This window comes from Dermacentor albipictus, chromosome 7 (genome assembly GCF_038994185.2).
Source record: "Dermacentor albipictus isolate Rhodes 1998 colony chromosome 7, USDA_Dalb.pri_finalv2, whole genome shotgun sequence".
Classification (NCBI taxonomy): domain Eukaryota; kingdom Metazoa; phylum Arthropoda; class Arachnida; order Ixodida; family Ixodidae; genus Dermacentor; species Dermacentor albipictus.
Genome location: NC_091827.1, coordinates 83177709 through 83205602, shown reverse-complemented (window position 1 = coordinate 83205602; position 27894 = coordinate 83177709). Strand labels below are relative to the sequence as shown.

At 47.1% G+C, this 27894-nt stretch overlaps 1 protein-coding gene across 2 annotated transcripts; it reads left to right on the top strand.

The window, feature by feature from the left end:
- Positions 1-71: 71 nt before the first annotated feature.
- On the top strand, positions 72-27646 carry LOC135908703 (endothelin-converting enzyme 2-like). 2 transcript variants are annotated; one of them, XM_065440570.1, is made up of 7 exons: positions 72-471; positions 851-1174; positions 8137-8312; positions 15664-16717; positions 18035-18463; positions 22815-22997; positions 25844-27646. In XM_065440570.1, the coding sequence occupies exons 1-7, from the start codon at positions 178-180 to the stop codon at positions 26030-26032; spliced, it is 2649 nt and encodes an 882-aa protein (XP_065296642.1). In that variant the 5' UTR covers positions 72-177; the 3' UTR covers positions 26033-27646. The 2 variants fall into 2 exon arrangements, with proteins under 2 accessions (XP_065296642.1, XP_065296639.1); XM_065440567.1 differs by having other exon boundaries at positions 72-492.
- Positions 27647-27894: the final 248 nt, after the last annotated feature.

Here is a 27894-nt window from a genome sequence, read left to right as displayed (position 1 = left end):
CGGCCAAAGTCTTATTTTTTATGCATCGCTACCGCCAGCGCGTGCAGCTCTGCTTAAACGTGAGGCAGCGTTCTCGCAAGGCACGCGCAGAAGAAGAAAACGTCTGATCGTGCAGTCACCAGGGCTTTTCAGCTGCTCCTGCATTTCTTTCGCTATTTTCCGGAGTTCAACAGCCTTATGTCGTCGTCAATGAAGAAGAGTACCGAGGGCAGCCAGCTGAGCAACCCCGCTGTCGCTGCTCGCCCACGACAGGAGGACAACCTGCCCACCACAGCTGCCAACACCACGGCCATTACGCGCCACACGGCAAGGTCCAAGAGCACATCTCCAAAGAAAATTGGCGCCACCACTAGCCGCAAGATAAGACGCCACCATCGCAAGCACAACAAATCCCAGCCCGCATCGTCGCAGGGCTCAATTTCGTGCCCTTCCGTGATGCCAGCCTCAGTGACCAACGTGGCGACGTGCCAGGTGACGACCCCAGTCATCGTGGTCAGTAAGCCGTACTCGCCTAATAAAGGCTTTCCCCAGTACCGCTATGCATAGTGCTATATTGCCCACTGTAGCGTAGGCGTTGCGGAAATTATTGTCCACGTCGAAACAAATTCTCACAGCAAAGGAATTATTATTATTATTATTATTATTATTATTATTATTATTATTATTATTATTATTATTATTACAGCTGCTGTTGTTTAAAACATCGAGCACTACATCACCGTTAAGTGTAGCATGCGCAGGAAGCTAATGCTATTCTTTTTCACCTTCATCCCTCCGCACTATGCTCTTATTTCCTCGTTCACTATTATTCGTGCGTTACTGATGATATTGTAACAAATTCGCTTTTCAGCATGAGGAGGCCCAGACAGCGGGCCAACCAGACGTACCACCCTGCACTGTGGAAGGTAAAGGAGCGTCTGCCCCCGAGATTCAACGAAAGCCGGTTGAAGTGGGACCAGCGCCAACGACGAGCTCCAAGGCGCTGACAGACTATGCGTTGACTGCTGCTCCAGGGCAGCCACGACCACAGAAGCAGGCGCATTCCCAAGTCGCCGATGTCTACGAGGCACTTGGGACGCTGGCTCTTTCTCCGCAGAAGAAATCCCCACGGCACGGTTCGCTGTATCCCTTCCCCAAGTTGCGGAACGTTCGCGCTGATCCATCATCTTCCGAGGTGAGTCGCACTGCTGAACACGTACAGCAGGCAGTAGAGTAAAAACCGAGTTTCTAGTCTCACTCAAGCTTTAGTTACTTGCGCTGTAGCGGCATAGAATCGCTGGGTGCACGCTGGGTGTACCTTGCAGCTGTGCTTTTCAGCGAAGCTATTTTTACGGCTTGAAGAGCTCGAAAACTTAATGCAGACAAAAGACGCGCAAGTACAGTTTCGACAATGTCGCAGTCTGTCTGTCTGTCTGAAAAACATTTATTTACATAAGTTTTGCAGCAACACTAGGAGGGCTCCCCCTTACGGGAGCCCATTGGCGTCGGCCACCGCCCGGGCCCGCTCGACCAAGGCCCGTTGGGCCGTGAGGTCGGAGCAGCCGAACAAAGCTGCCTCCCAGTCCTCACGGGAAGGGTTGGTTGGGGGGGGGGTAGATTTGGGGTATTTTGACATGTCCACAGCATGTGGAAAATCTCTGAGGACTTTTCCCCACAGTGCGGGCACTCCCCTGTGCAAGCGGGGTCAAAGTATTTTAGGGCTGCCGGGCACAGCAGGGTTTTGGTATAGAGGCGAAGGAGAAGGCGGTCCTCCGCCTTTGTGAGGCCCTTACAGGGCTTGGGATAGATGGCATGGCCAGATTCGTAGAGTTGAACGATCTCTTTGAAAGTATAGGCGGGATTGGGTTCGGGGTCCGGATCGGTGGGGGATGAAGGTGATGCCCCGAAAGTGAGCGCGTGGGCGACGGCATCGGCCGTCTCGTTTCCTTCGAGGCGCGTGTGAGCGGGAGTCCAGATAATCATACTGTGCGAGGGGGCACCGAGATAGTCGCTGTGTTGCAAAATTTTGTAGGGAAGGTATGGTATGTGCCCCTGATCAATATTGCGGCAAGCACCCCTCGAGTCGGTGATGATGACCCGCGAATGTTGATCTGCGGCGGCTAGCGCGATGGCAACCACCTCCGCGTGTTTATTGGTGTGTGTACGGAAAGTGAGTCCGTTTACTGCCGTGTTTTTGTGGACCACTGCAGCCGTGTACCGACCCCCATGGTACCGGCCGGAGGCGTCCACGTTGAAGACTCCGTGTTTGTGTCCGTAGTGGCGAGCCAAGGCTTCCGCCCGCGCGAGGCGTCTGCCACTATGGTCCTCTCGTGTCATGTTGACCGGAAGAGGGCGCACGTGCAGGGCGTACCTCCACTGTGATGGGATATGCACGTGCTCTTCCGTATGTATTGAATGATAGATGTGTAGTCGGGCAAGGAGGCGGCGACCCGACGGCGTTTTAGAGAGTCTCGTGTACTGGTTCATCAAGTGTGCCTCTCGCAGCTCCATAAAGGTGTTCACCATCCCCAGGCCCAGGAGGCGCAGGTTGGGGGTACTGACCGGGAGGTCGAGGGCACGCTTGTACATTTTACGGAGAACGACTTCGAGTGCATTCTCGTAAAATTTGCGTAGGTGGAGGGATGGAGCCGAGTAAAGGACTCGACTGGTTAAAAAAAAATGGCTGTGGCTTAGCTAAGGTTAAGCCCAGGATGCGAAGCATACTAGCCTTTATTTTAACGCGACAGCGTTAAGGAGCTCGTGTCGCAGGAAAGCCAGTGTCATCGGCGTCGCCTCAGGCGTGCGGCGCTTGCTCAGGCGCACATTTCGTTGTCGCGCCGAACGCTGCGTTGCTCGACGCTCGCCGCGTCCGATGCGGGGGGTGACGCCGTGAGCGACGGCGCGAGTTGGAGCCCCCGTTTCTCCTCTGTCGTGACGTCACGGTGTCACGTGGTATTGAAGGCGACACCGCCGCGCCTGAGGAGCTGGGTTGAGCTCTAGTAATATGCTTCGCATAAAATGCATGCGCCAGCCGCAAGCCGTCTTTGCATCGTAACCCCCCGCGCTTGTTCGAAACCCGGCGGACCATCCGGCCCGCCTGGTCCCCCACCTTACGCAATTTGGCCAATGTTGTGTCAGCTTTTCGATTTTTGTGGATAAAGAGCCCCATACTCGGATCGCGTCGTGTTCGGGTATGGGTCCACTGTTAAGGGAGAAGTCGATTTTGGTGGTGCACTTTGGTGAGAGGCGTATGTGCACAAATTCAGATTTGGACGGGCAGCACTGTAGGCCACATCGACGGGCACAGTTGTCTACGATGTCCGCCGCTTGCTGCAGGTTGGCCTCCATTTCTCCTACCAAGCCGTGTTTAGCCCAAATGGTGATGTCGTCGGCATACATCGCGTGCTGGATGCCGTCGACCCTCGCCAGCTGAGCGGGAAGTCTCATCATTGCCAAATTGAATAAGAGCGGCGACAGGACCGCTCCCTGCGGGGTCCCTCGCGTGCCTAATTGGTATGGGCCGTGTTCCCTGTCCTGAATCCGAATGTATGATTGTCGGTCAGTGAAAAATTGCCTAATGTGGTTAAAGGTGTATCGGCCGCAATCTGTTTGGCAAAGATGTGTTAGGATAATTTCGTGGGTCACATTGTCAAAGGCCCCCTTCAAATCCAAAGCGAGTGCTACTTTGTCACTGAGGGGATATTCGATCGGGTCGAGAATTTCTCGGTCAAGTTGAAGCAAGACATCCTGTGCGGACCGGTGTGGGCGGAATCCGAAATGGCGTCTGCGAAAACATTTCTGTTCTCCACAAACTCAGACAGCCTGTCGCGCACCATCGTCTCCATTAATTTTCCCACACAAGAAGTAAGGGAGATGGCGCGGATGTTGTCTGTGTTGATGGCTTTACCAGCTTTGGGAATGAAGGTGACCAGAGCGGTCTTCAAATGAATTGGGAGGGGCGTTTCCCCGATCCAAATGGAGTTCATGTAAGCGAGGAGTGTGGAGTAGGCAGAGTCGGGAAGGTTGGCAAGTAATTTGACTGTACTTTTGTCACGTCCCGGTGCCGTTCCTCGCTTCATTTTTGCAAGGCCCGCCTTCAGGTCGTGTAGCTGGAACGGTTGTTCCATCTCCGCGTTTTCGGAACCTGCATACGAGTACGCGGGCCCTCGGGGGTCCTGCTGAGTACAGAGGTATTGATCTCGGAGTCTGCATGCCAATTTTTAGTGTCTCCATCGAAGCAGTGGACGGCTCGTTGGAGATGTTTTTGTGTTTCTGCTCGAGTTTGGGTGGGGTCGATTAGGACGCGGAAGAGGCGCGACGTACTCCGGCTAGACATTTCTCGCGTGGCCGTGTTGCATCGGTCCACCCAGTTAGAGTCAGCGAGTTGGGCCGCGTACTCTGCCGCACGTTGGGTGAGCTCAGCGATGCGAATTTTGAGTTTCCGATTGTGTTTTTGCCGGCGCCATCGGCGGACAAGGCTGTGCCGGGCCCCCCAGAGGTGAAGGAGGTGGTTGTCCACCTCCGGGGTCGCCTCTGAGAGTTGAATTTGGGGTTCCGTGGAGTGAAGGGTGGAAACCAATTGCTGGGACCAGATATGGTACCCTTGCTCCTGAATGGGGGTCGAGTTAGTGTAGGTTTGTCGGAATTTGGTCCAATCGGGCAATTTTGCCTGTGCGAAAAGTCTTGCCAATGGATAGGTGCGAATAGTTGTATTGAGTATGCAGTGGTCGCTACCGAGGGTTTCTTCGGTGTTGATCCAGTCTACAAATTGAATGTTTTTGGTGAGGGTAAAGTCCGGACAAGTGTCCCGGGTCACGGCGTAACCCACGCGAGTTGGGTGGGTAGGGTGGGCGTGGAGAATAAGGCCCAGCGTGGACATAAGTTCCGCCAGCTTACGTACACGTTTCTCTTCACGCGCGTATCCCCAAAGTCTGCTGGGGGCGTTGAAAACACCACGATCACCAGGGGATCCCTACCCGCAGACATTAAGGCGCGGCTAAAAAGGTCTGCGAAAGTGATGTTGGCTAACTTAGGGGAACAATAAATGTTGAGAATGTGTAGTGGTGGGTGCTATTTTCGTAGCGGAAGTAGGGTCACCATCACGCAGGAGAATTCTGTTTTGAGGTCAAGGTCAACGAAGTTGGCCGTGTAATTTTTATGCCCGCAGATACAGGAGAGGGGGTCCTGCTCAAACGTGGCGTACTTTGTAAGTGTGGCGCTGCTCCCAGGCTCCTGGAGGGCTACCACAGCAGGAAGGTGCTCGAATGCTGTGAGGAAAAATCGTAGGTTGGCCCGCTTAGCGTGGGCCTTAAACCCTCGAGAGTTCCACTGCGTAATTAGGATGTGGATGGCCAATTTGGATCGGGGGAATTTCCTGAGCTTAGGGGTGACCGCCATGATCCGTAAGATTGGTAAGGGGTTGCGAAGACGATGTTCCATCGCCTGCAGTCACGGGGAGGGGAGCATCCTCCATTCCGGAGAGTGAGCAACTGTCTTCGTCATCGAAATCGAGTTGTCGTCGAAACATTTTGGGGTACCGTCCGGACACGTCTTTAACTGGGCCGGCTCGCCGGGAGGTGCAAGCGGTTTGCGCGATTTGTTGAGTTACGAGAGAGGGAATCATCTCTGTCAATTTGGCAATCGCGGCATTCATGGCCGCGGACATTTGGGTTTCAAGAGCGCAAATCCGGCTCTCCATACGGGCCTCGAGGGCGTTGATCCGGGCCTCGAGAGCGGCTACCGCGCTAGATGCCTCCGCCGGCGCTTCTGTCTCGCTTTCCATTACGTCTACTGCGGGGGTTGAGAGAGGTTGCGTCAATTTTGGCTCCAGTGCTGTTTTTCTTTAGCAGTATATATATATATATATATATATATATATATATATATATATATATATATATATATATATATATATATATATATATATATATATGTAGCAGCTGTTCAACCTCCACATCGCCTACGTTCCTAAGAAGAGAGGCGAGATATGGTGTCAACTCCAATTGTAGGGCGAGGTTCTTGCTGCCCAGTGGGGTCTCCTGCATAAGTTGAGTGTGCCCAATAAGCTCCACCCAATTGTCGAGTATACCCTCCTGTAGCATGCACGCTGAATCAAGATCCAGGCGTTTGCATTTTACGAAAACGTAAACGGCGATTCGCGATGCCGACACGAACCTCGTTCTCCTCTTCTTTAGTCACCTTGCTGTGCCACACCATGTGGCAATATTTTCGTCATCCTTCCACTGATGCTGTCGTTCATGCTATCGTTCATGCTGTCATCATTCAATCACAATCATGTCGTCGCTATACTGTATATCGCTGAAAATACTCCCCAAGATAATTTCCAACAGAATCAGAGCAAAACTTGAGTTCTATCAACAGGCTGTCTTCAGGAAGGGATATTCTGCAATGGTTCGAATCCATGTCATCAATCTGGTAATGGAGGAATCTGCGGCGTACGATAAACCTCTCTATAAGCCTTTCATAGATTTTGAAAAGGTATTTGATTCAGGAGAGGCGCCAGCATTCATAGCATCATTGCGTAGTGGAGAACTACAGGAGGCATGTGCGATTATCCAGCGAAATATTTACAAAAATCCCACAATCACACAGTTACCTTCGTTCTCCGCAAAAAAAGCAGTAAGTTATCTATCAAGAAAGGCATCAGGCAAGGATGCACCATCTCCGCAATGCTATTCACTATATCCTTAGAAGTATTCATGCTGCCATACTGGGAAGCCTTAGGGGTGAGTACCAACAGCAAATATCTCAACATCCTTCCGTTTGCAGATGACATTGTGTGGTTCAGCGCCACAAGGAAGGAATTGCAACAAATGATCGAGGAACTTAACCGAGAAAGTTAGGGCGTGGGGTTGAACATTTGTACGCAGAAGGCAACAATACTGTTCCGTAGCCTAGCAAGGGAACAAGAATTCAGGATTGCCAGTCGCCCTCTAGCATATGTACAGGAGTACGTTTAGCTAGATCAATTAGTCAAAGCAGACCCTGATCATGAGTAGAAAATTAATAGAACAGAAATGGGCAGGAGTGTATACTACAGGCATTACGAAATCCTGACTGGGAGATTACCGCTGTCATTGAAAAGAAAAGTGTACAATCTTTGAGTTCTACCGTTGCTAACATACGGGCCAGAAACTTCTACGTTAACAAAAACAAAGCTTGAGAACAAGTTAAGGACCGCGTAAAAAGCGACGGAACGAAAAATGTTACGCGTACCATTAAAAGACACGAAACCAGCGGCGTGGGTCAGACAGTAAACTGGGATAGCCGATATTCTGGCTGAAATTAAGATAAGGAACTGAAGCTGGGCTGCCCATCCAATGCGTAGGGTAAATAACCGGGTGACCATTAGAGTTACAGAATGGGTGCCGAGAGAAGGGAAGCGCAGCCGAGGACGGCAGAAAACTGGGTGGGACGATGCATTGAGTAAATTGGCAGGCAATTGTAGGAAGTCACAAGCGCAAGACAGGGGTAATTGGAGATCATTGAGAGGAGCTTTCGTACTACATTACACATAAAAATAGGGTGCTGTTCATGACGACGATAGCCACTGTCATGCATGTCACGCATCGATTGTAATACCGTCGTCGTTATATATGTGGTCGCAGTCGTGCCACTGTCGTCATTCCGCCTTCTTCATCCGGTTGCCGTCTCATACTGTCGTGGTAACGCCACCATCATCTTTCCAATGTTCTCTTGCCGTGGTCGTCACGCTGTCATCGTTATAGCACCGTCATCATTTAGGAATTTATTTCATTGTGGTCATGTCGTCGTCATACCGCCTTTGTCCTTTTGTTTGACATCACTCCTTATTCGTCAGTCCATCATCGTCCCTGTCTTGTCGTCAAGCCATGATGCTCACAGGTGACCATGTCAAGCCAGTGCCATATCGAAGTGGGCCGACAGCGAAGATTGTGTATGTCGCATGTAGCCGAAGCACCAGAAGCTTCACAATGACCACCAATGATTTTGAATAAGCGTAACATGAGCAATGCTCTGCGCCGCTACGTTGTTTGAATGCTAATCGCATTACCCTCGACAGTTACCGGGCGATGGGTTCTGGCGTACCTTTCGTTTTGTCTAATACCTGACTAGCCGTATATCACGTGTTGCTGAACATGAGCTTTGTTATCGCAGAATCGGCCTGCCCGTGCGGCTGCTCTCAGAAACTCGAGATGGCCGTTCGACACGAAAGTGGTGGTGGTGATCGTAGTGCTGATCATGATCATTCTGGCCTCCACCATCTTTGTGTACAAGACGCCTAAGCACCAACGTCAGAGCAGCTGTCCAACCGCCGACTGCGAGCACCATCGGTGAGAAAGACAACACTTTGATTTGATTTACATAATAAATTTATTGCACGATATGGGCAGTTCTTAGCACTCATTTGGTGTTATGCGGAGTCTTTTACAAACGCCAACATTGAAAGCACTTCACAGAGTGAGTCTGGCAACGCGTGCATAAAGGAACCTCAATTATAGAAGCTACCTACGACAGAGGCCATAGTTTTGTTTCTGAGCGCATTGTTGTCACTTTCTGTGTCAGGCGGCTGTGTCAGTAAGAACAGTTTTTCGAATGCTTAGCTGAACATGCGCCGAACCTATAGTGACTTCGCGTGACAGGCTTAGACTGCCCCTTTGAATAACAACTGCACATTAGAAGAAAATACACCTGTAACCATTACTGATACCGTCCTGATAAGACAAGGCAAGTTAGCTGAGAGGGAACAGCTGTTTACTCTTCTTGTCCGTCTTCTTGTTCGGTAGTGAAATCGCGTATACCACTCTGGGGTATAGGCCATCAATCGGGCGAAGAAGAAAACCCTTTTTTTAATAAATTAAGGGTAACCGATGTAAGTATCTTGGAAATGGCATTTAATGTGTCTACTTCTTTTAAGTGTCTTCTTGTCAGAAGCAGCAATCGTCACCCTCGTCCTCGCCTTCTACTGCTAAGAGAACATGGCATTATCTGCTTCCCACAAAAGGATCATCGTTATGGTGTGAAGGGCAAAGTTCAATAACAAGCTAAGGCACGAAATATTCAGTAATGCACTAAGCAAACGAAAGAATGAAATTCAAAATTGGGCTGAGAGCATCTGGGAGCACCACAAAGTTTGAGGTACCTTAGAAGGGTGGTGGTTTGGACTAGTTGGTTTTCCGTAATTCTAAATGGTGCAGCGCAAAGCAGGACAAAGGTACACTTTGCGCTGAATCATTTATCATTTGAAGTACCACTGAATTGTGGTATCTCGGAACAGCTGTGTTGCGAACGGTCTGTGACTATCGTGGTCTTCGATAATCATTTAGGAAGCAGTAGCTAGCTGAAAGACTTGGGTGTCACTTGGGTTTCGCAGCGCCCTGTCGAGTAGTCGGTGACAACAACAATACAGCGGTTATCAGCTGTATAAAAGAGGAAGGGGCAGAGTAAATTAAAGCCAAACTACTTTAATGGCGCATGGGAGGGGGGGGGGGCAGCATACAGACTGGAAGAAATCGGTTCGTCTCACAGGTTTAAACTTGCGGCGTTAGCAGTTGCGACAAGTTTCGGCGTTCTGCTTGACTGTTTTGGTAAGCTTTACTGAGTTATTTGCTTGATCCACGCCAAGATACACATCAAACCAAAATTTCTAGAAGACTATTAGTCGCGGCATGCACATCAAAAATTTTCGCGAACTACAGTCGTAGTAACGAGCAAATAAACTGTTTCTTTTGGATGAAAGTTCTGATAGCTGTGGAGTACGAAGGCAAAAGAAACGCAAATTGCCTGCGAACGATGGCAGGGGTTGCGCCCTGCGCCCTTCCATGTATTCAGTCAGTTCTCACCTCTCTAAGTTGTCGTCTTGCTGTTGACAGAGGTAAGAATATGTAAGGGCGGTCTACTGTCCTCAAGATATTTTGGATTGGTCTCAACGTGTGCGCAGGAAAGGTAGTCGAGGTCAATCTGTTTCTGGCCTTGCGCAAAATAGTGACACCGAGTACCTGCATCAGAAATCCTGGGCGATGGCCGGAAAGGTCCTTCAAATTTGCGAGCCAGCATAGATAGTTGTTGACGACCCGAAATGAACGTCTTTACAAGTATGACTGGACCTATGTAATGGCGAATACGATCATTCCCTCTTGTATAATTTTTCAGGTGAAGGAAAAGACTGTGGCTAGCATAGGAATAATGCGCGGATCTCCTATTTGAAATTGTGCCAGAATGACTACAACGCCAACGATGCTGGCTCCAATGTGCTGTTCTTTATCGGCTTCAATGTCAGTGTCAGAGAATCGGCATAGTTTGCAGACCGTGTTCGCGTTTGTAAAAAGCGCCAGATGGTGCTCATCCACAAAGATGGCATCATTTTTGACAACACTTTGCAAGAGGTCGGCGGCTTTCGAAAAAAATTGTACGAAATGTCGGTAATAACGCACAAAGCACTAGAAAGTGGCGTACGTTGTTCTTTGTCTTCGGTATCAAGAACAAGACAACTGCCTTAGTTTTTACTCGGTCAGGGCGAGAGGAGGCGCTGCTCACAAGCTGGCTCTGAACATCGAGTTCCTGATATAAAAAGTTGCCCTATTCAGCTTTAGGGGGCAGAAAAACCGTATCGTTTGAGTACTGAAACGAGGGGCAGCCGAGGCAAGACAAGCCTGTGCCCATCATACGTTGAAAGTTGCTGGAGCAGTAGAGAATTAAAGAAAGACTATGTTTGTAGAAGGGCGTAAGGTGAAATGATCACCGTTTCCACCTCGATTGTGTTCGCCGCCTTCTACTTATTAGTTCTCGCTAGGCAGATCCACGGAAGTGAGGTAATGCGCGTGCCACAGGCGAGCCACAGATCCAATAATGGAACGGCGCCGATTTGCCAGGCAGTTGATAGGTTCCACTGATGCGAATAGGACGTGTGACGTGGTAGGAATTGTGGCGTGGATGAAAGACGACAGAGAGGGAATAGAGGACGTCACAGTTTCGACATACGATGCACGTCGTCGTCGGACCCCCGTTGATGAATGGCGCGGCGCTTAGTCGCTGGGCCATTCATCACTTGCTTGTGATGAGAGCCTAGATGGAACCTGATGCGGGCCGAGCCGGGCAACAGCGCAACTCGAAACTTGCTAAGTTGAGTCTTGCCTCATATATGCGGATATATTTAGGAAACTTTGAGAACCAATCTTGTGCCGTAGAAGTTTCCACTAAAAACATAATACTTTAATATCAATGGCATCATTCTCAGGAAATCTCGCCATGCAATACCAAGCATATAAGTTCACGCACATATGTTTTCAGTTGTAACCAGATATCTAAGTAAAACAGCGAATACTTCCCTGCCATACAGAGCTCAGCGCTACTGTGGCACCTGCTTATTCGTAGTTGTCTTGGCAATTCATTTGCCGTTTCAAGGATACTTTAAACAAGACCAGCCAATAACTGATAAAGTGTTCTTTCATATTCACGCATCAGGAGGCACACCCTTTCTCTCCTTTTTGGTGAGCTTCCCGCAAAAAAACTGTTAATCGAAAGTAAGCATTCTATCCTGTTCCTCGTTGGTTTTTATCCTGCGTTTATATGTGATGTGACACTGCAATGAGGAGCTAGTTGGCGTGATTCTTCGAGAGCACGTAAGAAGTCTTCATGCGGCCGGTTACGCTTTGAAGGTTTCCTCAGGGCGCCCAACACAGTTTCTTTCTAAGCGCTGGCTTGTGACACCAAAAGACAATATTATGCTAAGCTGTATTATTTACTTACACAACTGGAATAGTCAAACTACTACTTTTGCCATGATAAAAGCCTTGATAATCGAGAAAGAATCCAGCAAAATTAAAGATAAATAGCGAATGTGTTATAGAGTTCCCGCACTAGCTCACTTAATGTCATAAATTTTCACAGGGTCTTCTGAGGTCTGAGTTATTTTCGGTGAAGGGAGAGTAGCGTACCTTCCGAACGAACGGAAAACCCAATTTGAGCAAGTTTTCATTGCTGTTATTGTGCCAAGACTGCCCTTTTGCGACCAAATGATATCCCTGACATGTCACCCCGAATTACTTCGACCGAGACGTTTTCATTTCTCAGCTTCTCTGTGCCACCTGAGTTACACGGGCGAGACGATGCCTGAGAAGCCCCGAAAAATTTCGGTTATCATTGAATATTACGGCTCTATAATATAAGCTTTAGCCGCAAAGAAAACAAGCGCGATCACAACAACTATGAGAGCCATAAAGCATGCATAACACCAGACATGCAGGTCGGTGCAAAGGTTGGCTCGGGTAGGCGATACACGAAGCCTTCAAAACATCAGTGCGGCTTCTTGCAATGATAGCATTGTCGTCGCGAATGAATGTCAACGCATCTTCTGTGCTCTGTACGGCGGTAGAAGACTTGTTTCAAGTCATGTTTAAGCGCATGATGACAGGTGCAAGAAGAGCCACGTGACGTTTGCATTTGCGACCACGCTCATCGTGCGGAACATGCATTACCAAGATTAGAGATATAATAGAAACACCAAAAATTCGTTCTTTCCTTTCCTGAAGACCCATAGTTGGGAATTCCGATTTATGCTATTCAATGTGAATCCATGCTGCGTTTGCACCCCAACAAGTTGGTAGCTGAACCAGACCGAAAATGTCTATGCTCCCTTCAACAAAGCATGGAGCACACGCACACCACATTCAGACAGAGGGGTTGTCAATAATTATCTTCGACCATAGGTCACCATTGTCAACAGAATTCACCCTAACTCGCTCACAAATTATAGCTTAAGGCTCACTCGGTTTTAAGCTTACCAAAGTCAGACTCAACCTGGCTCAATGGTACTCATGCTTACGAAGACCAGATTCCGCAGGGCTCACTGAAACTCGGCAGATGCCGAACGTAGCCTTTTTTTTTTCCAGCTTGTCCAACCGACGTTGAATCTATCGATGCAGTCACCACCTATATTCATAATGTTAACAGCATAGAAAAAACGAAGAACGAATAAAAAAACACAGAACGAGCGCTGGCCTTATGTTCTATTCCTGTGTTCTGGTCGACTAATCCAGGGAGGTACGCCACATTTAGTGTGGACGCACATCTTTTCTCGTCTTTACCTCGCAATCCTTAACTGCGCAGCTTCAAGGCATGCATTACGGAGCAGAACGATGAAATGCTGTTTGTTGTCAAATGTGGTATGACTGTTGAAAGTTTCCTTGAACTTTTGTCGTGTTACCTGAGGTCGACTGTTATTGGGTGGGATGACATGGTTTTCATAAAGAGGGCTAGCATTTGTGTCAGATCCAGGGTGGCTCCTGTCCTGAATAGCATTTCTTGAAACAGGTGGATGTGTCATTAAACCGGCGTCTTTCTGACATAACCATCAAGGCGTTCAGGTATGTTGATGACTTTCTGGTTTTAATTCGCAGAAACGACGATACCAGGAAAGCCGAGGAATTGCTAGATCTTTATAAGGAGCTTGGTCAGGATATGAACTTCACCTCATCATCATCATCATCATCATCATTATCAGCCTGGTTACGCCCACTGCAGGGCACAGGCCTCTCCCATACTTCTCCAACACCCACGGCCATGTACTAATTGTGGTGATGTCGTCCCTGCAAACTTCTTAATCTCCTCCGCCCAGCTAACTTTCTGCCGCCCCCTGCTACGCTTCCCTTCCCTTGGAATCCCGTCCGTAACCCTTAATGACCATCGGTTATCTTGCCTCCTCATTACATGTCCTGCCCATGCCCATTTCTTTTTCTTGATTTCAACTAAGATGACATTAACTCGCGTTGGTTCCCTCACCCAATCTGCTCTTTTTTTATATCTTAACGTTACACCCCTCATTTTTCTTTCCATAGCTCTTTGCGTCATCCTCAATTTAAGTAGAACCCTTTTTGTAAGCCTCCAGGTTTCTGCCCCGTACGTGAGTACTGGTAAGACACAGCTGTTATAAACGTTTCTCTTGAGGGATAATGGTAATCTGTTGTTCATGATCTAAGAATGCCTGCCAAACGCACCCCAGCCCATTCTTATTCTTCTAATTATTTCCGTCTCATGATCCGGATCCACCGTCACTACCTGCCCTAAGTAGATGTATTCCCTTACCACTTCCAGTGCCTCGCTACCTATTGCAAATTGCTGTTCTCTTCAGAGACTGTTAAACATTACTTTACTTTCCTGCAGATTAATTTTTAGACCCACTCTTCTGCTTTGCCTCTCCAGGTCACCTCGGACCAAGCCCAAGAGGTAGAACTACAATTCCTAGACCTTAGACAATGTTTTTTAGACGACCATGTCTGCTGCGAATATTTACCCCACTCTGTGAAGCCCCTGTTGAACTTTAGTCCAGGTCATACCGAAATAAAAGTTAAAAACGCCATTTGAATTTCCTGACTTCGTTCTGCCCTAGTAAAATCATGTGTGCATACAATGGGTAACGCCTTTGCACGTCAGGTAATCAAGCTGGAGGAAGGTGGCCTCCCCGGTAGCTTAGTATCGGGCACCTGTGAGAAGTTGATTAAATGGGTGGAAAACTCGAAAAGGCAGGAGGTCGAAGGAAGAAGCAGGAATAATAATGCGGTAGTTGTACTCTACGCACACAGCTTGTCCCAAGCCCGCTAGAACGTTGCAGGGCGTTATTATGTACAGGTTGTTTTTTCTGCTCCCGGTAAATTGAGCGCAATTTGTCCGGCGGTCGAAAGGCGTCCCACTGGAGCAGCACGCAATTCTACAGGAATGTAAATAGTGAAGCATGTCAATAAATATGTAGGCTGCAGAGCGAATGTTGTGTGCTCTATCACGCTCTCACGCGAGCGATTGTACATATAGCAAACAGGCCGCTGCATCATCGTAAGACAAAGGAAGCATGACTTGATGTATGCGCCTTGCCGACAACTAAGCCACTGCTTAAAACAGCCATTTTGTTCAAGCGTAGTGAAGTATCCATTACATTGGTCGTGCACGCAGCCTACATTGAGCGGAAAGCCACCCAGCCTTCAATCGCTCTTTCTCAGCAGTAATTAGTGCACTTAGATCGACATGGTGAGAATATGTACGTTGTAACCACATGTACTGGTTGTCTCCTTCGCTTTGCTGTGCTATGGCCTGCGTCACTTCCTTGGTGTGTGTATTCCTTGGTGTGTGTATTCCTTGGTGTGTGTATCAATAAACTTAGTTGTCATACAGCGCTCGTCCTGTGCTCCGTCAATCGTCTGTCGCTTTCTCTTTCGCGCTGTTGCCATTATCACTGCTTACCAACTTGACAGTCTTTCTATTTAGATACGCTAGTTATACGCCTGATAAGGAAATTTACATAGCTAAATATCAGTCATTCTAACGAAGACGCGAGGCAAGGAACATAGATAGCAACGTCTCACAACTAGGATCATGCGTCAACACCAAGGTAGCGTCGTGTTCTCTTTGCAGTTTCTGTCTTCAGAAAACGTTTAATTGCTGTTCACTGTACGGGCACGTGGTGAGAGAGCACGACCATTTACATAAAGATGAAAGTTTTTGCTTTCTTGGTGAAGGGTGGTTAGGAAAAACCTACTAGCTGTTTGGAACTTGGCCACTGTTGCATACCAAAAACAGTGAAACAAAGCGAAGACATTTCGCCCTTAAGCCTAACCGTGACTGTACATTATTTAACTTTCACGCAGTTGTAGTTGCCGGCGCAGACATCACATGCCTCTTTGTTTTCATTGGCAGGAATCACATAGAGGACCAGCTCGACAAAGATGTCAACCCTTGCGACGACTTCTCTGCTCATGTGTGTGGACGCTGGAGGCCCCGAGAGGGGTTCCTGCTGTCACGCTCGCAGCTTTCTGATATGTTCCTGTCGTGGTTGTACAAACTTCCTGTGACACTGGAGAAAGGTGTTATTCACTTCCCCGTGGGCAAGAAAGTCACTGCTATGTTCAACAGCTGCATACGGCAGACGGGATCACACGTTCCCATCATGAAGGACTTCATGCACGCACACGGCATTTTTTGGCCCGAAGAACCAGACAAACCAGTCGTTCCGGCGAAGACCCTCTTCGACCTTTCTTTTAACTGGAACGCGCATCTCTGGTTCAGTGTGAAAATACTTCCCACCATTCCAAATAAAACGCCAAGACGTATCTTCTTTGAGCCCAACGAGATTATGCTGCTCTGGAAAGATGTAATTAAGCAGATACCGGAGGCGCACTTCCATGATGTCTTCAACGGTCTTTACAAAATATTTTCCCAGAAAACGAATGACACTCCCGAAGTCGAGAAAATTTCACAGACATACAAAATGCTTGTAGACGTCTTTGACACCTTGGTACCGTCGTGCCCTTGCAAAGCACGCATTCCGAAACTGTTCGCCTTGAGAGACATTGACTCCATTTCTCCGTTTCCCCTTGGCAATCAATTGGTGAACATGCTCAATGCTGTGATGGGAATCGATCCGCCAATCACAATGGATGACCTAGTTCTTGTGAGCGACCTGTCTCACTTTACAAATACATTGAACCTAATCAAGAAAGTCGACGCCAAGGCTCTGCTGCGCCACCTGTCGTGGCTGTTTGCCCAGGCTTATGCCCCAGTGGCCGATCCCACGGCCGCTCTGCTCGTCTTCTACGGCAGTGAGCATCGTGGAAAAAACGAGCGGCCCCGTTTCTGTGCTGGTCAGGTTGAGCCGAGCTACAAGCTCCTTGTCGCCGCTATGGCCACCGTAGTCCACTTCTCAAAAAACGAGCGGCGGCACATGAACGAGCACCTGGACGCTATCGTGCAGGTAGGTGAGGTTATACGTATGCCATTACTCCCAGAGACATTCAAAAGCATCACACAAAGGAGGTCGCACCATGAATTAGAACACTGGAAACTTTCCCACATGAGAGGCTGGCTCATAATAATGGAAGTGAAACAATTGTCTGTCTTGCTATTTTCCTTAATAAGGGACTTTGGGTCCGGGAACAGCACAGGACAAAACGGCTTCTGGTCCTGTATACATTATATGCAGTTTGAGGGACGCACATAAGCATTATTATTGAAGTTTGGGGTTCCACGCTCCCCACGACCATGATCTGGTTATGAGACACACCGTGGTGACGGTCTCCTTATTAGTTATGACTTCCGTTGGTTCTTTAACGGGAGCCTGAATTTAAGCTCACGTTAATCTAAATCACGCATTGCTCCATTGATTATTTTTTTCTTTACTTTATTGTAGAAGCCATGCAACGGCAATTATGAACATTATCTAAAGGAAATGGTTATAGAGGTTACTTAAAAGGGTTGCCCAAACTGACTATTATATTTGCGCAGGTTACACTACGTATAGACAAAATCTACAGAAAGTCTATAAAGTAACCTTCGCCATGCATTCTTTTGGGCTATAACCTACGGAGTATCCCAGTACCACCGCTTTGATTCCACTGTCTCCAACATCTACTCAGCTTAACTACATTTGTCTATAGACAATCTATAGGCCCGAATGATATTTTCACATTGTCTGGAATTATTTAGGTTAATCACGTGTTGCCCCTACAGGCATTCACGTTTTGCGGCAAGAAGGGACAAAAATAAGTAGTCTTAACGAGTTTTGTCAATATTCTCTGCATAAACAAGGGATATAGACTGAATGAAATAGACATTTATCAATACACCTGTTTAAGAAAAGGAATTGGTTAAAAAATTTACACTTACATTTATTTATGAACGGTCTGGACTGAAAATATACCAAAATAAATTATTCACATCAAAACTTTTGTGGATATAGTCTATTCGACAAAACAGCTGACACTTTGCCCATAGCAGGTCTATAGATTTTTATAGACAAAATAACATATCTATAGAAAGACAAAGCAGTAGGCATGAAGGCTTTTAACAAAGTATGCTCCGTGTTTATCCATTTCTTTAATGGCTCGTCATCTCCATCGCAAGATATATGATAAAACTCCGTGAGGTATATAAACATTTCATGCAGGTATTTCTAAGAAAAGCTGCGCGACCTCTTGGTGGGGTGGTCGCGAGAAATTGCTGCTCTCGAACGAAGCTGCTTGCCACCTATTTTAAATCATTGATTTTTTTTCCATGTGATAAACGTTCGCAGGTTGCCGTGGAGAAAACGGGGCGTTCGTGGCTCGACAACGCAACCAAACATGTTGCCGTAGAAAAGCTGAAGAATGTCCACACCGTCGTGTGGCCTTCCGACCGTTTTCTGACCCCGGAGGCACTCGAGGAAGTGTACAAAAACTTCACTAACCATGCCCCATCGTTTACAAAGTTCTGGATCGAGACGCGTCGCAGCCAACGCCTGCTGTTCGGCTCCGAGGCGGCCGCAGAGGAACTGCTCCTGGGTGACAACACTCACCTGCCGTACGTGGATTACGTACACCACCTCAACCGACTGTCCCTTTCCCTCGGAGCACTAGCACCGCCTCTCTACTATGCGGAGGGCACCAAGGCCATGTTGTACGGCGGCGTCTTGTATCTGTACGCTAAGGCGCTCTTGAGTGCCATTGACGATGTGGGAATTAAGGTAAGGGTGCACAGGAGAGTGGCACATGAAATCGCGTGCATAGGCAATCAAGACGTTGAAATAGTTCAGGTCAACGACTAGACTACGATAAAGACACATTGGATAGTTAGCGTAGTGGAGTCCTTGCGTACATTTGCACAGGGCTATCAGAAATGACGCTCCGATGTGGAAGGACAGCAGTGAAGAAGAGCATATTAAGGGTTTCAACGGGGACTTCTTTGTGAAATTGCTTAGTACGAACGCCTAGATGCAAGAAATGCATAAACGTCTTGAGAGCTTGTGCATATGTATTTCGGTATAACAGTACTGTGAAAATACAAAGAAATATTTAAACCATTTTAGGTCTGTAGAGCCAACAACGTCGACGCAATTATCTGCTGCAAGCCCTCGCACATGGCAATTCGCACGTGGGATAGATCACTATTGATGCTAGCATGCGATAACCACGCGGTTCGTGACCGGTTATTTTTTTTTCTCTTTATGACAACAGCCTCGCAGGATGCCCGCGGTGCTTCTGGCATTCTTTCATGATCCTTGGAGTCATAAAGAATTCATTGTATTGGCAAATTTCTTCCCTAGTTACATTTTGATCACAGCGGAATTCAGGCGGACATACTTTCCCGGTGTCAGGAACGCTGGGGCCAAAAGCAATGATGAACGGGAACGGTAGCTTGAACATTCTTTGCATACGGCCCTCGAGTGACTTCCTTATTTTGTCTTGTTTAACTGCCGATTTATCTCGTCGCAGTCTTTAGTGCAGCACAGACGTCGCAACATTCTTGCCAAGATATTTTAAACGCTGATATATGAAGAACCCGCGACACGTAATGTGCAATGTAACATTGTCGGTGAACTGCGGCTGCTCTCATATATCCTGTAAAGGGGTGCCTTCGAGCTCGTGTTACAACCCGTCTCTGGCAATGCGTGCCAGCACGAGCATGTATGGCCCTCGCTGAAATCCATCGTTTAGGATCAGGGAGAGTGCTCTCGAGTACCGTAACAATACAGACAAACGTTTGCCGACAAGAAGTAACGGGCGATTCTGCTCGCATAGAATAATAAACCTTCACTAGCATACATAAAAACAACCTACTGAAGTAAAATAGCGTTGATAACACACCACACTATGTACAATGTACACTATGAAGGGAAAAAAACATATGGTTAAAGAAAGTCTCCTTTGGTGCATGGAATCATTCGCACCTATTGTTGAAATACAGTGAGAGCTAAAATTTATATTTGAATTACATTCTGCGTTCTTTTGTGAGGACCATGAGAACCACGACCTGAATATGAGGCAGGTCACAGCTTTTATCACCTAGGCCGGTATTTTGTAGCGATGCCTTTTCCCATTCTATGCTTTTTCCGGCTTGTCGCGCTTGGCCAGTGGTCAGAGCGACGGTCTGCCCACATTATCAACCGGATCAGGCGGCCCTGTGTGGCCGATGATAAGAATCGCATGGAATAAGGCATAAGGCATCGCTACAAGATAGCGTACCTGGAGTCTTGAAACGCGCAATCGTGGCGGGGTACCCAAGTGTTCTTGTATTTCGCCCCCGCGAATATCGAACGCGCGCGGCCACGATCGCATGCAGTGACAGCTGTTCTGACAAGTATGTTCAGCTTTGAGCAGTTCCGTTTGGTCTCGTGATATCACCCAACTCGCTCCCACACAGGCACGCCTCCCGCGATTAACTAGCGCGCAACGTGATAGAGGCGTCGTAACAACGTACCAGCGCACCTACCTGGAAGCTACTAGCTGTGGTGTTACAACTCCGCATGTATCTTCCACAGACAGTTTTACGAAGCAGTATGTACGAAACACGGAAAGGACGCTGTCCCCACTGTCAACTCTTGCTGGCTTTTCCTCAATATTTGTTTTTTAATGGGGGGAGGGGGCCTTCTCAATTTTTATGTCACATTACATAACACATATTGCTTGTGTACGCTTCTAGAACCTACACGGTGAACCCCGGTGCATAGGTGGCATGCAGGACCCGTATCTCGGCTATGAAACGTTCAGCTCTGCACATTGTATATCGCCAGTATAATCTAAGGCTTAATTTGCCTCGATTCTCTTAACTTGGAGCAGTCAACTCCTCACGATAGCCTGATGGTCGTGATAATCCATGTGGAGCGTTTCTCGGGCTACCGTCAACGCGAGGGAAAGAGAACTGAAGCTATGCGATCACGCCGTTCAGGTCGTGGTGTTTCAGGCCCTTCTCAAGCCCTGCTGGGGCCGTTCTATTTATCAAAAGCTAAAGAAATGTCAGTATGAGCAAGTTTTACTGCTTCTAGCATATTCCAGGACACCAATGTTAGATCACTGTTATCATACTTGAGTTGTACAGCGAAGCTGTTAGCCTCTATTAAGTCGAGATTTTTCGTGGGCTTGTGATCATCCAAGAACATTATCGCCACCTAGCGGCCACGGCCACTCAGACAGACCTCAAGCGGCAGCTGGAAAATGGCTTTGTGTTTGAGTTTCCACGTAGCAGAACTATGTTTTCTCGTTTATTTGAATTACCATCCGAAGCTCTCATTTCTGCTGCGTGTGCGTAAGTCGTACTTTGTAAATTTTCTGTCACAATTTACATTGACAAATTCAATTAGTTCACTAAGGTACTTGGGCTTGCGGAAGGCGCCGAAGTCGTGCCGTGGCCACCACGCGATCGTCTTCAACGTTGTCGTCATCCTGCTGCTGGCGTCACAGACATCTACGCTCGCGAGCCACACACACTACTATTCAATTTACGTGGACACATTGGTTCGCTTGATATCGCTTTTCAGAAATCCGTGCAACGCTACATAGCCAGGTACCTGCAAAATGCTTCGCCTGACATCGATGCCCACAGTGCGTGCGATTTCTTAATTTTTTACACTAGGACGTCATCTCAATACTGCCTTCGTGGCGGAGAACTGAAGCCTCGACATAGTTTTTCAGGAGAAAACGGCCATAGCCACTGAGGCGCCAAGACACAACAGTAACGTTCATCGCAGCAGCTCGAACGTAAACGCTGATTGTATCCTGAGAGTCGAGCCTTTATCCCTACATAAATCTCCTATAGCTAAAGCTACAGAAACGCCACGGCTAGTAATGGTGACTCTTCAGGTATTACCGTAATCGGTGATTGACTGTAGGCGCATTGACTGTCCCAATGGCTTGTGAGTTTACCATAACAAACATTTCGGGTTCTAAACATGCTTTCCCCCGTGTCTGCTCTTTGAGTGTGCTCGACATTTGGGGATCAAACTCTTGCCCCTCTCACAATGCGCAATAGTGAGCCGACTGCACTAAAGCAGTGATTTGGGCTTGTTGGAATTAGCGCCTGTGTGTGTCACGTCTCACCTTCGTCCTTGTCTTTTTAACGCGCTATAATCCTCCCGACTGCACTATTGTGCAGCTTTCGCGCTATAGTCAATTAGTGCTTCGAGACATTGCTAAGCGGGCGTGTTTTGCATGCTCTGCTTGACAATGCATTCGGTTATGTATTGAAGGCGTTTATTTCTGCGGGACGGCTGCTTCATTCAGATTGCGATGAAGCCTCTAGAAGTTGTTGAATACTGTGTAGGACTGCTTCGGGTGCTGTGCCGTGAAGTTTCGTAAAAGTTTTCTTGTGTAATTGAAAACTTGTCAGGCGAGGATTGAGTATCGTCACAATCAAAAAACGGGCGCACGCCGAAGTACAAGTAATAAAACAGGGAAACGTTTGTCGTTTAGTGACCGCTACGGACCACTTGTTCACAGTGAAGGGCAGGGCTTTGGGGTCATTTATACACGCAACTGATGGTGCAGTGCGCGTGAGTATATCTGGGAATTATCCCATGTCCATTAACTTGCGTGATTAGCTGTTTGAATAAATAAACATTCTGAATGCATACGGGAAGAGGGACACTTCTTAGTAGCGATAAAGACCCGAAAGCAAACGGATTCTGAAAGGATCACACAGAAACCCCTCTGAAAGCTGTCCAAGTATGCGTAACTATTGTGCCACTTACTCATCTCCACGCCGCCCTTTGTCACTATATGTATGAAACTTGATCCGACCAGTACAAACGATAGCGCTGTGGCGACACGAACTGCAGCGGACGGCGGACAAGGTGAATAGACGACGCAAACAAAGTATCTTCTTCTAATTTATGTCAATCTACGCATATTTACATGATTGCTTAATTATTATTATTCTGTTACGCGCCGGTGATATGTTGCACTTTGCTTGTTGACTGCGGTGTTAACATAATTACGTTTACGCTCCAGATATAAACCTAGTGGACGCAGTTTCTTTCCTAGCAAGCATGATCTCAAGGTCTGGGCATTGTCTAATGAAACACGGGCACATTTTTTCTGTAGATCAATGCACGAGGCGAGTTCGTGCAGACTTGGTTGAGCGACGACGTTAAGGACACCTACCATCAGCGCACACAAGGCTGCCTGCCCGGGAACGTCAGCATCTTCCCCGAGGTTCCGGCGATGGAAGTGGCTTACGAAGCTTTCAGGCGAAACGTCGGAGAAAACGGCACACAACTATCAGAGGTGGGCGGAATTGCCGTGGTATTGGAGGTATTAGCAATGCATGTATTTGGACATGTCAGGCTGAAGGACGGACAAAAAACGATGAAATTATTGCACAGGACCAATGTGTGTCGTTCGCGTCATCCATTTCTAACTCATTATCGTATTGCCAAACCATTGAGTTAAGCAGAGCTTTAGCGTGCGGGTCTGTTTAGCGTGAACAAAACCGAAATTCTGAATATAAAGAAAATGTACAGGAGGACAGCGGAGGCAGCTGGTGGGTGGATGCGTGTACAGTGGCGGATATATATATATATATCATAGGAAGCCAACAAACACTGACAACCACGGACAACATAGGGGAAATTACTTGTGCTAACTAAATGAAAATAAAGAAACGATAAATTAATGGAGATTAAAGTGGATGAAAAAACAAATTGCCGCAGGAGGGAACCGAACCCACAGCCTTCGCATTTCGCGTGCGATGCTCTACCCACCTGCGGCAAGTTGGTTCCCACCTAGTTCCCACCTGCGGCAAGTTGTTTTTTCATGCACTTTAATTTCCATTAACTTATAGTTTCTTTATTTTCATTTATTAAGCACAAGTAATTTTCCCTATGTTGTCCTTGGTGTCAGTGTTTGTTGGCTTCTTATGATATGACTAATAAAAATCGGGCCCCTCGGTTAACCCCCTGTTTTCTCGTTATCTATATATATATATATATATATATATATATATATATATATATATATATATATATATATATATATATACTTAGCCTACTGAAAGCTTACGTAGATATGGTTGGAATTTTGTCGTTCTGTTGATTCACATGATTCAACGCTCTGGAGCACGCAATTAGACTAGACTCCCATCAGTTCCTTGTTGTCGTTCTTTAAAGTCCGATAACTTAACGGTTATATCTGTTATAACTTAACAATGGTATCAAAAGTGGATATCACTGGGATTAGATTCCAAACAGCACTTGACTCACCTTAGCAAGTCACGTGATGGTGACCGTCAGATAAGCGCTGAAGGCTTCCACGCTCACTGCTGACTGCATGAGTGCTGCTGGGTGAGTGATTGGGGCATGAGTGGCCTCTTTCTACTCAAGCCAAGCAACACATTCTCGCGATGCTTGTGCGCACAAAATGTCGACCTGCCAACGTGTCAAAGTGGCAGCGCCTAGCTAGCCATCCGAGTATGGTTGTTCAATGTGTACTTAGGAAGAATGCCCATTTTCGAATGCAACATCAGCTACATACATGGGACTTGCATAAAACCGAAACCACTGTGCTGCAGTAAAGCGACGATGGTTTTCGGCTGCGATATCGAAGGTTAAACCCCTGCTGGAAAAGTAGGCGGTTACCAGCCACACCACGTGTTTACGTCTAGCGCCATTTCTCAAGCGTTTGTTCACTGAAATTTGACGTATTTAACTACAGCTGCGTACCTCTTTGCAAAAATTATATCTACGTTTACACTACCGGTCTTAACGTACCTGCGTAAAACATGCGTGCCCACAATAAGGCGCTCAGTGCAGCCACTTCCCTTTTAAATTCGGCCACTTCGTCGCACGAAGCCCGTTGGTTTGTATTGTAACAGTAAAGTGCAGCAGCCTTCATTCACCAGTCACTCAGTATATGTAAAGGAATGTTTATTTACAGCGTACTCAAGACTTGTTGCGTGTTTTCCCACTTGTGGGCTACAGTAGCGTCCCAATGAAATACGTCACTCGCCTCAAGCACTGTAGGTGCGTGCACTCGCGTTTCTTGAGACAGCTATGACGCGCTGGGCAACGGCCGCTGCGCCAAGTTGACCCGATTATCTGACCGTACAAGCCGTATACTGCAGTTTGCGAGGCCACTTCAGCCCTGCCGATGTGCTTCAGCCATGCTGACGTTGGAAAAAAGAGTCGCGCACACACATAAAAGTGCGTTCGTTTACTGTCATATGGAAGTAGTGTATGACATTCACCTCTCCTGTGACCTAATGTATGTGGGACATACTTGCAGATGCTTCATTGCGCGGCTGCAAAGACACTGTCGAGGAAGACACGTACTTTAGAGTGCAGAAGAGTGGAGAAAAGTTTCTGGCAATGATCTCCGTGCTGCAGGACTGTGTTCCGCTGTCTGATAAGACTGATGTCACAGCAAGACATGCAAAACAATAACACTAGAATGATTACAGAACCATGACCACAGCTAGAGGCTATCGTGTCAGCAAACCATCGGCGGCCTTGTCCGAAAAGCCATTGTTGTAATTTCATTGGGGGCAGGAGTCCGCGCAGCTCCTTAACCTGTATTTAGGTAATTCATGAAAAGCTTTGAGATTTCTTGTTTTTTTTAGTTTGTATTCACGGTTGGCAGTGCATATGTCTGTTTCATGACAACAAATTCTTATTTGAATTCAGCGTTTGTCCCCTTTTTTTTCATGTCCAATTTTAGTCTGCTGTTGCACTGTTCATGACATCATAGGTTACACTAGCCCGGTCCAACACGTTGTTTACTTTGCAGCAGTGAACGACACCTTCCTAGTGCAAGCGCGGAATTCCACCTGGTCGCATTGCCGCAGAAACCAAGCCTGCATTCGCAGGGCCATGCTATGCGGCCAAAACAATATATTGTGCAGGTCAGGAACCCACAGCAACCTCAGTTAATTTTCCAGCAGTACACATGCGCGACTCACAAACTTCCTCGCGCGTCCTTCACTTCCACGTGTCTATCATTCGCGATGCCGGCGAGACCTCAGCGTACATCCATGGTTGCCGGCATTATGAAAAAGTCTATAGCACCTAAATTTTAGTCATAGTGAGAATGTTCTGGAAGGCAGCATGAGAAAATGACTTCGACGTTTTCCTTTGCAGGATTTGACAGAAGAGAAAGTGTTTTTCATCACCGCCTGTCTTGCCACCTGCGCTTTGACTCCCGCTGACAACGTCTACGGCGGCGACTGCAACAAGGCGGTGATGAACTTCGCACCATTCGCCAGAGCCTTCGGTTGTCCCCTGGGCTCTAAGATGAACCCGGCGACCAAGTGCTCTTTCTACGACTGATTTTATCACCTTCTCATTCACGGCCTCTATTTTGTGCGTCGGCTGTTGCGCCAGTACTGTGGAGTCTTCTTTTTTTTGTGTGTATGCCTATGCTACGTAGCACAGAAGCACACAAGGCGCTTGACAGTGTAGCTTCTGGGAACGTCGCTTTACAGTGGTCCAACGCTTTCTTGGCAACTGCTTGATTTACGTACTGTTTCCCGTGCCTAAGTTCTTGCTAGAGCCATCGTTCATCGTTGCGTTTTGGCTCCCTGTCTTTTAAGTGCTTGAGCTTTTCGACATCTTGTGCAATGAGTGCGAACTGTAGTTCAAACGTTGGTGATGTTCACTGATCAATTGATTCATCTCTTCTCAATCCGCTTTTGTAGGTGACTATTCAGGGTGTAGGTAGACTGCAGAGTTTTATTTTTATTTTTCCCAGAAGTGGATTCGTATCTGCCTTTTGTGAAATGCATTTTAAACTTCTTTTATATAATTAGCTTAAAAATTTGCTTGCGAATTGTACATAACTTATTTTCGCTCGTTGTGTTTTCAGGAACGCTACGGTATTTAACTTTACAGCAATCTTTTTCGGACTTATTGGTACTACATTTCGCCCCTCCGCCTTCTTTCTTTAACGTAAGTTTCTGTTGAAACTGTTCTGATGGTTGAGTTTTAGAAAGGAACTTTTAATATGTTTTTGAAGGACTAAGGCAGCCTGTGTTCAAAAGAAACGGTTTTCTGGTGCGACGTAGCTGCAGTACACCACAATGAGATCTTCAAACCGAGGAAGATAACGACAAACCTTGCTTTGTGGACTTGTCATACGAGTGCTGCCACTTTAGAAATCGTGTTCGAGACCTGAAGTAGTGGTTATAACGGCACAATTTTCGTAAAAAATGAACTGAAGCGCTGGCATTCTTACTTAGCCAGGAATACTTACAAAGTGCACGACGAATTGCTTACATTTCTACACCCATACGTACCCATTCTTTGACGTAGGTACATGACAATATTATGTAGCAACGATCTATACGGCCACGACATGACAGTTTCCAAGTATGAAAGCTTCCGCCGTGAACCTGGGAACCTCCATAACACTGATCGTTAAGCGAGTTTTAGCTGTTGACCGAAAGTGACATATTTCTAAAAGCCTCACAAAAACATTGAGCGCACACATTTTTTTTTGGTACTGTTCACGCTAGTTTGTCAAGCTGCTGAATAGGCTCGCTATTTTCTTATTGTGAAAGTATTAGCATGAGCACAGGTGGAGTTTAACTGCACAAAACAAATTACATGAAATTATGCCATTGCATTGCTTCATTGGACCGCTGCAAGTGTCACGAGTGCAACGGCGTGCTGATTGCAGTGTGCATTTCGATAGCGATAAAATATTCTCCGTTTTTATGATAGTTAAAGGGTGCGCTTTAGCTCTGTGTTTATGCTAGCGTTTGCGCCGACTTGATTTGTTGGAGTTATTACAATACACATGAACGAGTATATCATCTTTGGATAAGGCCATTAGTACAGCAACTGCTATAGCAACCGTTTACTACATTTTTGTTTACTTGATGGAAGGGCCACTGGAAGTGATCAGTCATCAAGGTAAAAGCCTGATATGCACTTGTTACAAATGTTGCGGCTGACATTTATAAAAGCTTTTACGAAGTATGTGCGTTGATAGGACGAGCATTAGGTGCTCGCTTCCTCTTCGACGTGGCCGATACACCGAATTGGTAACACCTAGAAGATTCAAGAATTAAAATTTTAAAGAATGGCCGCTTTTCTACTACTGTGAAGAGGGGTGCAAGCGAAGCTCGGGATCCGCGGCTTTTCATTCTCGTAACGCCTCGGCTTCGCGCTCCATCACGGCGAGGTCGGCA